The sequence below is a fragment of the Nyctibius grandis genome, chromosome 6 (genome assembly GCF_013368605.1).
Source record: "Nyctibius grandis isolate bNycGra1 chromosome 6, bNycGra1.pri, whole genome shotgun sequence".
Lineage (NCBI taxonomy): Eukaryota > Metazoa > Chordata > Aves > Nyctibiiformes > Nyctibiidae > Nyctibius > Nyctibius grandis.
In genome coordinates, this window is record NC_090663.1 from 60743194 (window position 1) to 60759977 (window position 16784).

General features: G+C 45.9%; 1 protein-coding gene across 1 annotated transcript in view; it reads left to right on the forward strand.

The window, feature by feature from the left end:
• Window positions 1-16784, forward strand: part of ARHGEF38 (Rho guanine nucleotide exchange factor 38) — a 45206-nt gene that overhangs the window by 3295 nt on the left and 25127 nt on the right. The window contains exon 2 of the mRNA XM_068403663.1: window positions 14895-15085. Within this exon, the coding sequence (XP_068259764.1) occupies window positions 14895-15085 (191 nt within the window). The remainder of the gene's footprint in view (window positions 1-14894; window positions 15086-16784) is intronic.

Genomic DNA, 16784 nt, shown 5'->3' on the forward strand with positions numbered 1-16784 from the left:
CTTGATCAAGCCATATATACATTTTTCTTCCATAGTTCTCCATCAACTAGACAGAAACATCACTTTTCTAAAGAGGGAAGAATGTGGTTAAGGAAGATACAGTCACTAGCATTTGTGGTGGATGCAGAAATAATATCAAGGGTCACTATAAGAGCTAAGACAGAGCTCCTGTGGTAATTTGTATGCAGTGCTCTGCGCTACATTAACTAGAAAATCCTGCACATATGTCCTTTGAAGAGGAATGAAGAACTTGCTACTGTCCTTAAGCAATGGTAGAAAATGGTATTTAGCAGCTCTGTTTGCTGGTAGGAGTTGGTCTCTCTTCTACAGTGAAAATCCATCAGTAACAGCTGTAAAAGTAACTATATTAATAACTATGTATTGCATTAATGTTGAGATCAGTCCCTGAACTAACCTAAAGCTACCATTCTGTGAGTACCTATGTATTTCGGTAAGAAGAATTTGCTTGATGTAGTTATTAGAACATAAATATTTGCAAGATCAGGGCAGATTAAGATACAGTGTATCATGGGGATAGATGCTATCAACCAAAAAGGGCAGATCATGAAAAGGAATTTAAAACATATTTCACTGATTGTTAGGTTTTGGACAGATTGTTGGTTTTTGTTAATAATAATATACCAAACTTGTGCTTGGTGTGAAAAATGAGCTATGGTGGGTTTCCAGAAGGAATCGGAGATCACATCTGCAGTGTTCAGCAAGATGATCTCCGATTGAAAATAGTCCTTGTTTTACAAATCTGTTACATATTACCTCCCTTATAACTTTAGCTGTGAATGGGTCAACTGCACTGTTAAATGATTTGCACGTGCTTCAGTTTAAGATACATCAGTGATGTACCTGTAATAGATACAGTGATTCAAATCACACAGCTACCACGATATATTGCCTCAGAGCTCGTATCTGAACCCCGAATTTTACGTTTTGCCTGTGTCTAATGTCGTTATGAGAAATAACCAACACCAGAAATGACGCAGAAACCTGCGAAATTATACAAAATTCCTGGAAAGTTGCTATCCCTTGGTATACAAAAGGCCAGTCAGATGCAACTCATCCTCCTTCGCTCCATCACAAGCAGGGCGCCTTCCTCCATCCCCTCCTCCTCCCTGCCTGCAGAGCTCACGGTGGGAGGAATCCTGCGTGGGCTGCCCATGCACACAGCTTCTGCCCATGCACCTCCTGCCTGGAGTAAAGATCCTCCATGCCACTCCCCAGTTCCTTATTTGCTTTGCGCTGTACCTACTGATTAACTTTCTACGGACTACAATGCAGATAATACCCTATTTCACTGCAAAATGTATTGATCTTTGGAGCGGCTGGTTTACCGAAGTACAGCAAGGAGTAAAATTCCAGATTATTTCCTGAAATGCAGGAGGTGGCTTGACGAAAATACCCCCCTGTGCCCTGTGATGAGAAATCACAATCTAACAAATACTTTTATTTTCTCCTGCGCAAATTTAAACTCAGAGGATCTAATTCTGTTAACTTGCACTGCAATAAAGCTGGAGTTGTTCCTTGAACTTATTGCAGTGGCAGCTGGGCTGGGAAGCGAGCTCACCTTTTCAGAGCAGAATCCATTTTGTGCTACTGTGTTTGCACAGCGCTTTGCACAATCAAGTCCTGCTGTGTGGCTTAGGACTCTCAGGAGCTACTGCAGCATAACTAGTAACAGCAACCGGGGTAAAGGAGTGAAGACTAGGACCCAAGGAGGTTTACAAATCCTTCTCTAAGCATATTAACAAACGTTTTATTAATTGGGATAGTTTGCGTTGTGGGTCTCACAGCTCTTACAGCTAATCCGTGCCAAATCTTGAGGTGGATGTGTCCCAGGGGAAGCAGTTCAGATGCAGCCCTTCCTCAGTTCTTACTTTATTAACATATTAGCTCAATACCACTAGAGCGGTATATTTATACTGGTATATGACACACTGGAAAGGTTTATTTGTAAGTATCAGCACTAACAATAAGGGCATTCTTCTGTCACCTGATGATAAGCTTTCTTCCTTTCCACTGCGGTCACATGGGATCTCTCTGTAGTCCTGTCAGCACACATATAATTAAAGCGGTCTGCTGTCAAGGAATTGAAGAAAGAACTTGTGTGTTGAATGTAAATATTTTCTGTACCTTATGGAACAAAAAAATGATCAAAGACTGAATGACCTAATTGCAAGGAAGTCTCTGATGCAGATTTTATGAGCGACCCTGTTGCCTGGGAAGACTGGTGCAAGGTCATTCTAGTCCTCCAGTGTTCTCCTCCTGTGTTCAGCAAAGGGGCTTTTTGTATGTGTAACTCACAGCCTGTGTGCAACAAACCCACTCCTGAACAATGCTGCTGTTATGTGTGTCTGTGAGTAAAAGAAAAAAAGGCATTTTCCACAACTCTTTCTCTCAATCCTTTTGTAGTTCAATGCCCAGCTTCAAGTTCAGCAGATCTACCTCACACCATGTTTGCACCAAATTGTTGCATTGTAATAACTCCGGTGCAAAACTATAATGACACCCCTATGAAGTGGTCCCTCACAAGGGGAGTGGGATCTAGAGTAAAAGTCCTTGTGTGTTAGCTCATGTGATGCACTTCTCCTCCCATACGCAGCAGGACACTCCATCCTTTCCCACTGCTTGTCCCATTTCAGCCTCCCTCACTTCCAAGGATCCCAGTGTCCCTGTGCCCTGCAGCCTTCCCAGCACCCACTGTGGAAGCAGGGTGTAAAGGGCAGAGCTGGGGCCGTGGTGTGAGGGGAGAAGCGAGGAGGGAGAGGGAAACTGCCACAGCAGCAGTCTCTGAACTTGGCTGCCTGTATTTCATTCCCAAATCCAGCTGATAAAAGCCAGTGTACATTCCCATGTGTAATCTCTAGGTTATCTGAGGGTATGGGCTATCTGAGGACTTGCTTTCACAGAGGAATAATTTTATCTAGGGTGGTGTGAGACTTAGGTTTCATATGTGAAAACACAGTAATCCTGTAATTTGTTTGTTATACCTTCGTAAGTTCTGCCTTCATGGCTCCCTTGTGCCAGGCAAAATCCCTGTATCTGCACAGCGCAAGTGCAGAACTTGCGTTCCTTTGGTGTCCTCCACATGCTGCCTAAGTAATGAGAAGGCCTGTTACTCACTCTGTCCACCGACATCGCTGTACTTTTTTGCTATATTCTGTGCCAGTACCTTCACTTTCAGACACAAAGCATTAGATGGGGAGAAACCTGGGTCCCAGCCCCAAGGGCAAATGTGGTATCACAGAATCACAGAATCAACCAGCTTGGAAGAGACCTCAGGGATCATCGAGTCCAACCGTTGCCCTGACACCACCCTGTCAACTAGATCATGGCACTAAGTGCCATGTCCAGTCTTTTCTTAAACACATCCAGAGATGGTGACTCCACCACCTCCCTGGGCAGCCTGTTCCAATGTCTAACAATCCTTTCTGAAAAGAAATTTTTCCTAATGTCCAACCTGAACCTCCCCTGGCGAAGCTTGAGGCTGTGTCCTCTTGTCCTATCGCTAGTTGCCCGGGAGAAGAGGCCATCTCCCACTTCACTACAACCTCCCTTCAGGTAGTTGTAGACTGCAATAAGGTCACCTCTGAGCTTCCTCTTCTCCAGGCTAAACAACCCCAGCTCCCTCAGCCGTTCCTCGTAGGTCATACCCTCCAGACCCTTCACCAGCTTGGTCGCCCTTCTCTGGACTCGCTCCAACACCTCAACATCTTTCTTGAAGTGCGGGGCCCAGAACTGGACACAGTATTCAAGGTGTGGCCTCACCAGTGCCGAGTACAGAGGGACGATCACTTCCCTAGACCGGCTGGCTACACTATTCCTAATAGAGGCCAGGATGCCATTGGCCTTCTTGGTCACCTGGGCACACTGCTGGCTCATGTTTAGCCGGCTGCCGATCAGCACCCCCAGGTCTCTTTCCACGGGGCCGCTTTCTAACCACTCTTCCCCCAGCCTGTAGAGCTGCTTGGGGTTGTTGTGGCCGAAGTGTAAGACCCGGCACTTGTTCTTGTTGAACCTCATGCCGTTGGTCTCGGCCCATCTATCTAACCTGTCCAGATCCCTCTGTAGGGCCTTCCTACCCTCCAGCAGATCGACACTGCCACCCAGCTTGGTGTCATCTGCAAATTTACTGAGGGTGCACTCAATCCCTACGTCTAGATCATCTATAAAGATATTGAACAGCACCGGCCCCAGAACTTTGCCCTGGGGAACACCGCTAGTGACCGGCCGCCAGTTGGACTTTGCCCCATTCACCACCACTCTCTGGGCTCGGCCATCCAACCAGTTTTTAACCCATTGAAGAGTCCACCCATCCAAGCCCCGGGCAGCCAGTTTGTCTAGGAGGATGCTGTGGGAGACAGTGTCGAATGCCTTACTGAAGTCTAGAATAGACTACATCCACAGCCCTGCCTTCATCTACTAAGTGGGTCACTTTGTCATAGAAGAAGACCAGGTTGGTCAAGCAGGACCTGCCTTTCATGAATCCATGTTGCCTGGCCCTGATGCCCCGATTTTTCCTGCACGTGCCGTGTAATGGCACTCAGGATGATCTGTTCCATCACCTTGCCTGGCACCAAGGTCAGGCTGACAGGCCTGTAGTTCCCTGGATCGTCCTTCCAACCTTTCTTGTAGATGGGCATTACATTTGCTAATTTCCAGTCAGCTGGAACTTCTCCAGTTAACCAGGACTGCTGGTAGATAATAGAGAGTGGTTTGGCAAGTTCATTTGCCAGTTCCTTCATTACTCCGGGGTAAATCCCATCCGGGCCCGTAGCCTTGTGGGTGTCCAACTGGCACAGCAGGTCACTAACCGTCTCCTCCTGGATTACGGGGGGTTCACACAGCCCCCCGTCCCTAACTTCAGGCTCTGGGGGCCAAGTCTCCTGAGGACAACCTGTCTTGACATTAAAGACCAAGGCAAAGAAGGCATTGAGCACCTCTGCCTTTTCCTCATCCCCTGACACTACACTACCCTCCTCATTCAGCAAGTGGTGGAGGCTCTCCTTGACCCTCCTTTTGCTGTTGATGTATTTGTAAAAGCTTTTTTTGTTATCTTTGACTGTAGAGGCCAAATCAAGCTCTAGTTGAGCTTTGGCCCTTCTGATCTTCTCCCTACACGACCTGGCCATGTCCCTATAGACCTCCCAAGTTACCCGACCCTTCTTCCAGAGCAAGTAGGCTCTCTTTTTTTCCTTAAGTTCTAGTCTAAGTTCCCTGTTTAACCAGGCCGGTCTTTTTCCCCGACGGCTTGCCTTCCTACAGACTGGGACAGCCTGCTCCTGAATATTTAGCAATTCCCTTTTGAAGCATGTCCAGCCTTCCTGGACTCCTTTGCCCTCCAGGACCGACTCCCAAGGGACTCGGTCCACCAGCCTCTTAAACAGGCTAAAGTCTGCCCACCGGAAATAAGGAGGTTCAGGTTGGACATCAGGAAGAATTTCTTTTCAGAAAGGGTCATTAGACATTGGAATGGGCTGCCCAGGGAAGTGGTGGAGTCACCATCTCTGGATGTGTTTAAGAAAAGACTGGACATGGCACTTAGTGCCATGGTCTAGTTGACAGGGTGGTGTAAGGGCAACGGTTGGACTCAATGATCCCTGAGGTCTCTTCCAACCTGATTGATTCTGTGATTCTGTGAAATCTAAGGCAGAAGTTCTGCTCTTGCCCCTCATTACTTCCCCCACTATCGAAAACTCTAACATTTCATGGTCGCTACTCCCAAGACGGCCACCGACCCTCACATCTCCCACTAGTCCTTCTCTGTTCACAAACAACAGGTCAAGCAGGGCCCCTCCTCTAGTGGGCTCATTTACCACTTGCATGAGGAAGTTGTCCTCCACACATTCGAGAACCTCCTAGATTGCTTCGTCTCTGCCATGTTGTATTTCCAGCAGACATCCGGCAAGTTGAAGTCGCCGGCGACCGGGCAGCTTCTGACAGCCGCTTGTAAAACGCCTCATCCGCCTGCTCATCCTGGTTGGGTGGTCTATAACAGACTCCCACCGTAATGTCCGCCCTGCCGACCTTCCCCCTGATCTTCACCCATAAACATTCAACCTTGTCATCCTCACCATCTTGCTCAATTTCAACACAGTCCAAGCACTCCCTAACATACAGCGCTACCCCACTGCCTCTCCTGCTTCGCCTGTCCCTCTTAAAGAGCTTATAGCCATCCATAGCTGCACTCCAGTCACGAGAGTCATCCCACCATGTTTCTGTGATGGCAACCACATCAGAACCTTCCTGCTGTACAGTGGCTTCTAGCTCTTCCTGTTTGTTGCCCATACTGTGTGCATTGGTGTAACAACCTGAGCATCCTACCTGGGAGGATGGGTAGAGCAAACCTCTCGGAGCTTCTCACTCTCTTGGTGTGAAAGCCAGGGAAATTTGCACACATAGGTCTTGCAAACCTGCTCTGGCTCCTCCTCCAGTCATTTGCTGAGGATCCCAAATACCTCCCCTGGGCCTAGAAGACAGCTGATGCATTTGCACATTGCAGGCTCTGTTCCTCCATGCTCTCACTGCATTGCTGGGTGTCTCCATCTGGGGGGATATTTTTAGTCTTCACACTTGCAAGAAACTGGTTTTGTAAGATGTGTGACTGCCTTGTCCATGTCATCACATAGTGAACCTCTTGTTTTGTGCAACTAGAGCCATGTACTTCAATACACAGCTGGAAGTCCAAAGTCATTGCTTTCTTCTCCAAAGCAAAGTCCTCCAGAAAGGCAATTCCTGCAGATAACTGACATTGCAAAGCAACAATTGCAAACACTACCTTCTACTTTACATTTTTATGCCTGCTAAAAGTACTTTTCTGTAAACTGGTCTTAAGACGTAGGTATCTAATAAACCATACAACAGACAGTTTTTTCTTTTTCCTAAACCTGGCATCTCCGAGGACGAACAAGCCGAATTCTTACTGTAACAGCTAATCCTCAGCAATGTCTCTTCCTGCTAATCTTCTCTCTCGAACTGTTCCGGGGCTGATACACATTACCAGGTAGAAATGAGCTGCTTATATTCCAGATATGCACTTGCTGTTTGTGCATTCATTAAACTTTCACTTACTCCACAAAGATTTCAGCAAGCTACTAATGTTCTCAAACTGGTCAAAAGCAATCAGCTGAACATGAAATCACAGGTTTTGTCTGTAATCATCACTTCAGGATCTTGCTGTTGCATTCTATAGAGACAGACATGTCTAAAATGAAAAAGTGAATGTATTGAGAGAAAATGGAAAATTATATTACTTCTAACAAAAGGACACATTTATTAAAAAACATGTTTTCTGTGAGGAAATAGCATCTACCTGATATTTCTCATGGTTATTTCTTCCTGTTGAGAATCATTTTTATTTTCTGGCATTATTATCTATCATGCAATAAGGATAATTGATGAGCCCTGACATAATTCAAGAACCAAGTTTGATCAGGGCAATCAAATGACATAAACTGAAAGAACAGCCTCTCGAGGGATTGCGACTTCCAGCCTGAAGTGGGATATAGTGTCTTTGTTTTGCTCATATAATGCCCTCCCTTACCACCAGTATAAAAGATTAGAAAGTTCTTTTGCACAGCATCTTGTGTTTACCTTCAAATTCCAACTGATATCATAACAGTGCTGCATCTGAGATGAAATGACACTTCTGAGATCTTCCAGGACGTCTGGTCCTCTCTGCACTTTCTCAGGAGTCGCCCTGAACTCTCACATACAGTCACACACATGCAAACATCTTCACACCTCATCTCAAGAAAAATGCTGATTTTGGTGCAGAACTGGAACAGAAATGGATTGTTCATGTGGTTCCTTGTGAATGTATAAGTGTGGTTACACACTGTAAGTTTTTAGAGGAAAAAGTACCTGCCATTTTAGCACATAAGCAGCAGCCAAGGTGGTCTCATTCTGCAACCCTAGCAGAAAATTGCTCAGAGGGAATCTGTTCCATCCAGCACACAGCACCTTTGGTGGATGAGCTCTGCAGCAGTGCGAGCTCCCGTGCGGTCTCTGCACTCACACCAGCACAGACTCACTAGGGCAAGAATCAGCTTAAAATTCTTTTGACAGCCCAAGCCTTGCGGAGAGGAGACGTCTTCATCATGTTTTGTTTTTATTGTCTGTGTACAAACTTAAGGACAAAATGTTCATGCCTGTGTTATACACAGACTTCAAAGCTAAAAACTCAAAAGATAAAAAGTACATCTAAATACAAAAAGAGTCTGAAAAAAACAGCCCCCCCCTCCCCGGTCTGTTTGGATTCCTTGTCCTCACTGTTTAACACTAGCAGTACAGACACAGAGGTGCAGTCCCAAAAGTGGCTATTTAAAACCATTACTGTGGTCACATCAGTCTCACTAGAAAACCTGATGGGAGAAGCATTAATAACAAATCTGTCCTTTCTGAATATCAGTGGTCAATATCAGCGTAATTGTAGAAGGGCTTGGGGATGACGATACATTGGATTCATAACATTTTACACCACTCAGTGGCAGAGGGCTCAAAGCCCTCTCTCCTGAAAGCCGCTTGGTTCCCACATGTTCAGCTCCAGGTTATCATCTACAGCTTCAGCCAGTGCTGTATGGGTGAGCCACACTCACCTGAGCGCTCACACCCTCGCCCTTGACAATCCATTCAAACAACTGCAATATATTCAGTATTGGCTATCAGCGAGCAAAGCATCAGATACTGCTTGCTATTGCCTCATTACACAGTACGCTCCCTACGAGAAGCTGACATGAAGGCGTGGCCGTCTGATCCTCAGCAGAGATTCCCGTCCTTTGCCGCTGAGCAATAAAAGCCTGTGCTGTCAAAGCACGACCTGGGTAATGCAGAGATGAGTACGGTAATGATAGTCCATCTTTGTTGGTGCTCTGCACCATCTTGTGGCTAGCGGATGTCACAGTTTAAAGCTGGGCCAGCTATTAACCCAGTGGCAGACACTCTCTGTTAACCCTCCCCCCGCCACCCGAAGGGAAAGGGAAAAGGGAGAGAGACTTATGGGTTGGAAAGTTAAAACAGTTTTAATAAACTATAATAATGAAAAAGAGTATAATAATAATAATAGAAATAATCAAATATATACAAATATATACAAAACCAAGATCAAGAGCTTGGAAATCCTCCTCAGGCAGAGTTGCTCCCCCCAGCATGGGCAGAGGGGAAAATACAGTAGCTCTCCCTGCCATCACACCTGCAGGCTTTTAACTGGAAAATTGGCAAAGCTGGTACCAATCAGTGGGAGACAGGAGGGCCCGTCCCTCCTGGGCCCCACCTCCAGGAGGCAGTGTGTTAGTCATAAATAGGAAAGTGAGAATGACATGTATGGGATGGAATACCTCGTTGGTCAATCTTGGGTCACCTGCCCTGTCTGCTCCTCCCTGCAGGTGTGAGCCCCCTTTGGCTCTTCACTCATAAGCAGTGAGGAATTTAGCAGTGACCTTGGTTTCTCTAAGAATAATTGGCCTGGTTTGGGCCAAACCAGGACATTCCACCCCTTATTCCATACCATTCACGTCATACTCAGATCACCACTACCTTTTCATTTTCAAATATATATACACATATCACTAGTTTATGATTCATCTTTATGCAAAAAGTTCATCAAGTTCATTTGGTTCAGGATTGTGGGTTTCCATCTGGCTAGCAGTCTCTCAGCAGTCTCTCTGGCTAGCAGTCTCTCTTTTGTTATGGTTCGTGCCCACGGGTTGCAGGTTAAAGATGTCAGACTCGAGGAGGTTACTGGACGCCACTTGATGAAGCTAGCTCCGGTCTCATCACCACTGTCTTAACCTGAAAGACACTTATGCAGCAACAACATACAGTTCAGAATTAAGTAGTCTCACCCAGAATCAGATCACCTTCAGGGACACATCGGACTTCACCATCTTGCAACATCACCCACCAAGTACAACCAGGTCCCTGAGCAAAAGCAATCCCACGAATGGGTTTACCTTTGCCCGTTGCAGGAAGAACCCAGACAGTTTTTCCCAATAGATTCCTTTCATGCACCACAGGGACTTTATCCCCTTCTACTGTATGTAGAAGGTCTGACTGAGCAGGGCCAGCTCAATTGATAGATCCCCTGGTGTTAACTAACCAGGTAGCTTGTGCCAGATGCTTATCCCAGTTTTTAAAGGTTCCACCCCCCATTGCTTTCAGGGTAGTTTTTAACAGCCCATTATACCGTTCAGTTTTCCCAGAGGCTGGTGCATGATAGGGGATGTGATATACCCATTCGATGCCATGCTCTTTGGCCCAGTTGTCTATAAGACTGTTTTTGAAATGAGTCCCATTGTCCGACTCAATTCTCTCTGGCGTGCCGTGTCGCCACAAGATTTGCTTTTCGAGGCCCAGAATAGTGTTCCGGGCAGTGGCATGGGGCACAGGGTATGTTTCCAACCATCCGGTGGTCGCCTCCACCATGGTAAGCACATAACGTTTACCCTGGCGGGTTTGAGGGAGTGTGATATAGTCAATTTGCCAGGCCTCCCCATATTTATATTTCAACCACCGCCCCCCATACCACAGAGGTTTTAACCGTTTGGCTTGCTTAATTGCAGTGCATGTTTCACAATCATGGATAACCCGTGCAATAGAGTGCATGGTTAAGTCCACCCCTCGGTCACGAGCCCATCTGTATGTTGCATCTCTCCCTTGATGACCTGAAGTGTCATGAGCCCACTGAGCTAAAAATAGTTCACCTTTATGTTCCCAGTCCAAATCTATTTGGAACACTTTAGCAGCTTGATCCGCTTGTTGGTTGTTTCGATGTTCCTCAGTTGCCCGACTTTTAGGTACGTGAGCATCTACATGACGTACCTTCACGACTAGTTCCTCTAGCTGAGCAGCAATATCTTGCCACAGTTCAGCAGCCCAAATAGGTTTACCTTTGCGCTGCCAGTTGCTTCGCTTCCACTGCTTTAACCACCCCCACAAGGCATTTGCTACCATCCATGAGTCAGTATAAAGATACAGCCTTGGCCACTTTTCTCATTTAGCAATGTCTAAAGCCAGCTGGATGGCTTTTACTTCTGCAAATTGACTTGATTCACCTTGTCCTTCTGTGGCTTCTGTGACTCGTCGTATGGGACTCCATACAGCAGCTTTCCACTTCCGATGCTTTCCTACAAGACGGCAGGATCCATCGGTGAACAGGGCATACTGCTTCTCATCCTCTGGTAGTTCATTATATGGTGGGGCTTCTTCAGCACGTGTCACCTCCTTTTCTGGTGGCATTCCGAAGTCTTTGCCTTCTGGCCAGTCCATGATCACTTCTAAGATTCCTGGGCGATTAGGGTTTCCTATTCGAGCCCTCTGTGTAATTAATGCAATCCATTTACTCCATGCAGCATCAGTTGCATGATGAGTAGTAGGAACCTTACCCTTGAACATCCAGCCTAGTACTGGTAATCGGGGTGCCAGGAGAAGCTGTGCTTCAGTACCGATTACCTCTGAGGCAGCTCTAACTCCTTCATATGCTGCCAGTATCTCTTTTTCAGTTGGGGTATAATTGGCCTCAGAGCCCTTGTATCCTCGACTCCAAAATCCTAGGGGTCGACCTCGAGTCTCCCCTGGTACTTTCTGCCAGAGGCTCCAGGTAGGACCATTGTCCCCAGCTGAGGTGTAGAGCACATTTTTAACATCTTGTCCCGTACGGACTGGTCCAAGGGCTACTGCATGCACAATCTCTTGTTTAATCTGTTCAAAGGCCTGTCGTTGTTCAGGGCCCCACTGAAAATCATTCTTCTTTCTGGTCACTTGATAAAGAGGGCGTACAATCTGGCTGTAATCTGGAATATGCATTCTCCAGAAACCCACAACGCCTAAGAAGGCTTGTGTTTCCTTTTTGTTAGTTGGTGCGGACATAGCTGTTATTTTGTTGATCACCTCTATCGGGATCTGGCGACGCCCATCTTGCCATTTAATCCCTAAAAACTGGATCTCCCGGGCAGGTCCCTTGACCTTGCCTCTTTTTATGGCAAAACCAGCTTTCAGAAGAATTTGGATTATTTTCTCCCCTTTGTCAAAAACTTCTGCTGCTGTATCACCCCACACAATGATGTCATCAATGTATTGCAAATGTTCTGGAGCTCCACCCTTTTCTAGTGCAGTCTGGATCAGTCCATGGCAAATAGTAGGACTGTGTTTCCACCCCTGGGGCAGTCGATTCCAGGTGTACTGGATACCTCTCCAGGTAAAAGCAAACTGTGGCCTGCACTTTGGTGCCAAGGGAATAGAGAAAAATGCATTAGCAGTGTCTATGGTGGCATACCACTTGGCTGCCTTTGACTCCAGTTCGTATTGAAGTTCTAGCATGTCTGGCACAGCAGCACTCAGCGGTGGCGTAACTTCATTTAGGCCACGATAGTCCACAGTTAATCTCCATTCTCCATCAGACTTTCACACTGGCCATATAGGACTATTCAAGGGTGAGCGAGTCTTGCCAATCACTCCTTGATTTTCTGATTGTCTAATCAGTTTATGAATGGGGATCAGGGAGTCTCGATTGGTGCGATACTGTCGTCGGTGCACCGTGGCAGTAGCAATTGGCACCTGTTGTTCTTCAACTTTCAGCAACCCCACAACAGAAGGATCTTCTGAGAGGCCAGGCAAGGTAAACAACTGTTTAATGTCCTCAGTCTCTACAGCTGCTATACCAAAGGCCCATCTATACCCTTTTGGGTCCTTCAAATACCCTCTCTTGAGGTAGTCTATGCCAAGGATGCACGGAGCATCTGGGCCAGTCACAATGGGGTGCTTTTTCCATTCATTTTCAGTTAGGCTCACTTCGGCCTCCAATACAGATAACACTTGAGATCCTCCTGTTACTCCTGAAGTACTGATAGATTCTGCCCCTTTATGATCTGATGGCATTAGGGTGCACTGTGCACCAGTGTCTACCAGGGCTCGATACCTTTGTGGTTTTGATGTGCCAGGCCATCGAATCCACACAGTCCAATAAACTCGGTTGTCCCTCTCCTCCACCTGGCTGGAGGCAGGGCCCCCCTAATTAAGAAATGGATTCGTGCTGCTCACAGGGACTGGACCTTCATTTCTCCTATTCACACTTGGGAAAAAGGGATTTGAGGCCCATCTACCCTGGCTGAGGTCCTGCTCACTGGTAACTGGAGCAGCCATCCTTCTAGAAAAATTCTCTCTGGTATTTCTTTTAGCTTGCAACTCACGTACTCGTGCCTGTAGTGTACTGGTAGGTTGTCCATGCCATCTGCTCATGTCCTCCCCATAACCATGCAGGGCAAACCACAGGATACCTCGTGATGTGTTCCGTTTCCTTTGAGCTGGTCCTGTAGGAGAGCGTTTTCTCCTAACAGCTGCAACGCGCGCCTGTGTAGGTAGAGAGTCAAGTTTATTCTCGATCCTGGACAGTTTGTCTGACAGTTGTTTAAATGAGTCCTTGTTCTCCTTAGTCAGTTTTTCCACAGCCGAGATGCGTGCCTGCAGTGGGGAAGAAATACTATCTTCATACTGTCGCATACAGTTAGCCATTTCGCCCACAGTAGAACGTGCCATAGCATCTTCTCCCCAGACTAATATTGACAATGTATGGGTATATGTCGGTGGAGCATTCTTCACAACCTTCCGGAACATGGATCGGTTGCATTCCACTTCATCAGGATCTACAGGATCTACAATGTCCCGTGGGTGTCTATAAATGATCTCTTGCACAGCTAGTTCTCTAAGGTAGTTAATACCTTTTTCTATAGTGGTCCATTTGCTTAGGTGACTCATAACATCATCTTTATAGGGATACCTGCTCTTTACAGCTGACAAGAGTCACCTCCAGAGACTGATAGTGTTTGACTTTCTTGCGAGCGCCTTACCAATACCAATAATAACACTATCAGCGGAAAAACACCAGAATAGCTTCTGAAATCCTTCACTTTTTTTTGTGTGTGTGTGTTTTTCCTAATGAAAAATACAGATTTTCAGTGTACACAGATAAAATTCAGTGCCCATTGTACAGCTGACATGGATGTCTGCAGGCTGGCTTACAAAACAGCAAAAGGGAAGACCATCATTACAGGTAAGCAGGTTGTGTGCAGGTCCTGTAGCATACATAAATTACCTATCTGTAGCAAACTCACGTACATTTCCATGTATTTGGAACAAATCAGATATTCTAGGTCTTAAGTATGGGAAAATAGTTAAGACTGTCCTCAGTTTTCTTGGATTTCTGGTGTTCCAAGAGATGTTTGTTATTGATCATTAAAAGTTTTTCCATATTCTCCTGTAATTCCTTTGCCTCTTTCAAAGAAATCTTTTTAAACAGAACTACAGTTTTAATCGTTGTCATTAGTAACATTGTCTCCATTTGAACGGTTGTCTTCCACTACCTACAGCCCTCAGCCTCCCATGAATAGACTCAACATTACATCGTACAGAGCAAAGGTTATTCCAGTGAAGCTTATTTATGGTAAACACAGCCTTTTTCTTCCAGAAACACATTTTCTCCCATCTTCTAAATCATAATAGATGTCAGACTGAGACTGTGTTTTCAAAGGAGTAGAAGGGCATTAGCTATCCTTTAATTTCAGTGTGACAAGGATCAGACACTTGTGCTCCGTGGAAAATTTGTGCTCACATACATAACATTAAAGCTGGGGGAGCTGGCGATGGGTTATCCCCTTCCTGCCAAATGGACAGTTTCCTTTGCCAAACCCATGTCTGCTTCTAGAGGAGGTAGATGGGACAATGTTTGGTCTGATCTGGGATTGCCATTTCTTATGCTTCTTTTCCTGCTCCCCACAGTGATTTGGGAGTTTCCAACAAGCACCGGTTACATTCCCCCACGGTCACGCAGGGCAAGCTGGGTGAGCATGCGGGATTACGATGCTCCTCACAAATCTCCCTCTTTTAAACAGAAAAAATGGCCCCGCAGGCGGGGTCCTCAACCCCTGCCACTTCGCTGCAGGAGGACGAAGAACAAGTTAGCAGACGCATGATGGCCAAGAGGGAGAAAATCATCACAGAACTCATGCAAACAGAGAAAGACTATATCAGCGACCTGGATCTCTGCATCAAGGAAGTGATTCAGCCCCTGAGAAACAAGCAGGTGAGCGCCAGGGGCAGAGGACAAGGCGGTGACGTCAAGGTCTCGACTCACCCACGTTCTGCTTGCAGATAATGTTAATGCAAGCACAAGTGTCAGCGTGAGAGTGACGCGGTGCTGGGAGCAGGTCCAGGGGTAGCTTTCTGGAAACGGACGTTCCATGGCTCTAGCGAGCAGAGCAGGACATCAGATACGCTCCTGACACTTGCACTGAACTTGCATAAAGCCTGCGTCAAGGTGCTTGCCCAGAGGGCAGCTTGGACACTATATCCCTGTTCGTGGGCTGCAGTAGCAGCTTCCACCTCTCCATACTGCTCTGTAATCATAACCCCTGGTACATGCCCTGGCAGACCTTTATGAGCACCTCCAAAAGCAGTAAAACCCAATAAACCCGAGTATTTTCCGTTATAACAACCTGGAATGGCATGAACCTCCCCATCAAGGTTAAATTCAGTCATAAAGATAACTTAATCCAGCCTTTCAGACAGCTGTGGTGAAAAAATACCATGCCTGACAGTCCAGTGAGGACTTCAGAAATTTGCATTCTACACAGAAAAGGTAAATTTAAGAAGGAAGGCTCATAAACTATCTTTCAGGCAAAAGACCTTATTAGGCCAATGATACCCATTTTCTTTTTCAGCTGAGACTTCAAAGAGCACCTTTTCCTCAACCGTATTTCAATTTGTAGAAAAATTGAGCGGCCGCAAGCTGGGAATAGAAGAGGTTGTCCAGAGAAAGATTCGTATTTGTGGGGCCTGCAACACAGCATTCACAGAGGCTGCACAAATGATATCTGCTGCTAATATAGAATAAAAATAATTTTAAACAGACCTTAACCTAAGTATTCTGTATGTAGGGTTCCTTATGAAATTGGTGACAAAATATATGTACAGGGGCCAAAGTGTCTTTAGACAACATTGGCACTGCCTCTTCGGGAAACGCTGTGGCCAGCTGAAGCCTGTGCTGTTTAAGCTCCTGCAGGACCTTTTTTCTTTCTTAAAACTGCCAGAGTTTGTTCCAACCTGTTTTCAGAAGAGCTGGCATCTGCTGGCCTAACTTCAAGGAGTTCTTGACTTCTTCCTCCTCATTCGTTCATCCGCTTAGAAGTAGTCTCCACTTGAGTCCCTCCCCAGCTTGGCCAGCACTGAGCAAGAGTATTCCTGATTGAACTCGCTGCGATTTTTGACAAGCACGCTGTATCCCTTTGCTCTTTTCCAGCCAACTGAAAACATATGTTTCGATTCTGTCCTTTGTCACTGTATTAGCATGTGTAAGTGTCCATGCACAGCATAGTTCCAAATACTATGCAGGCATTGTGGTGGAGTGGAGGTCAGAAGTCCTGTGCTAGATGTATACAGGAAAAGTAATTTAGAGATTATAACTGTCTTAATTTAATAACCTCTACATTTTTGAAAGGCTTTTGAGAATGTTATATGGTTTTAAGGCTAGTTCTCGGATAAACTACGGTATTGAAAGTTTGTAATGTGTTTAGGGAAGGATAGCATTTAGAAAATTGACCTAGCAATGAATCTGTTTCATATTTCCAAATGGACAACACATCTTGTAGCACCTATAATGCTTATAAAGAAATTAAATGCATTAGTACTGAAAGTGTATTTCTGATTCTGTTACAAGAGTATGCAATTTGATTCTTCTGGCATCTGGTAAGCTGCTATGTAAGTCAGCAATTCTGTTTCTAATG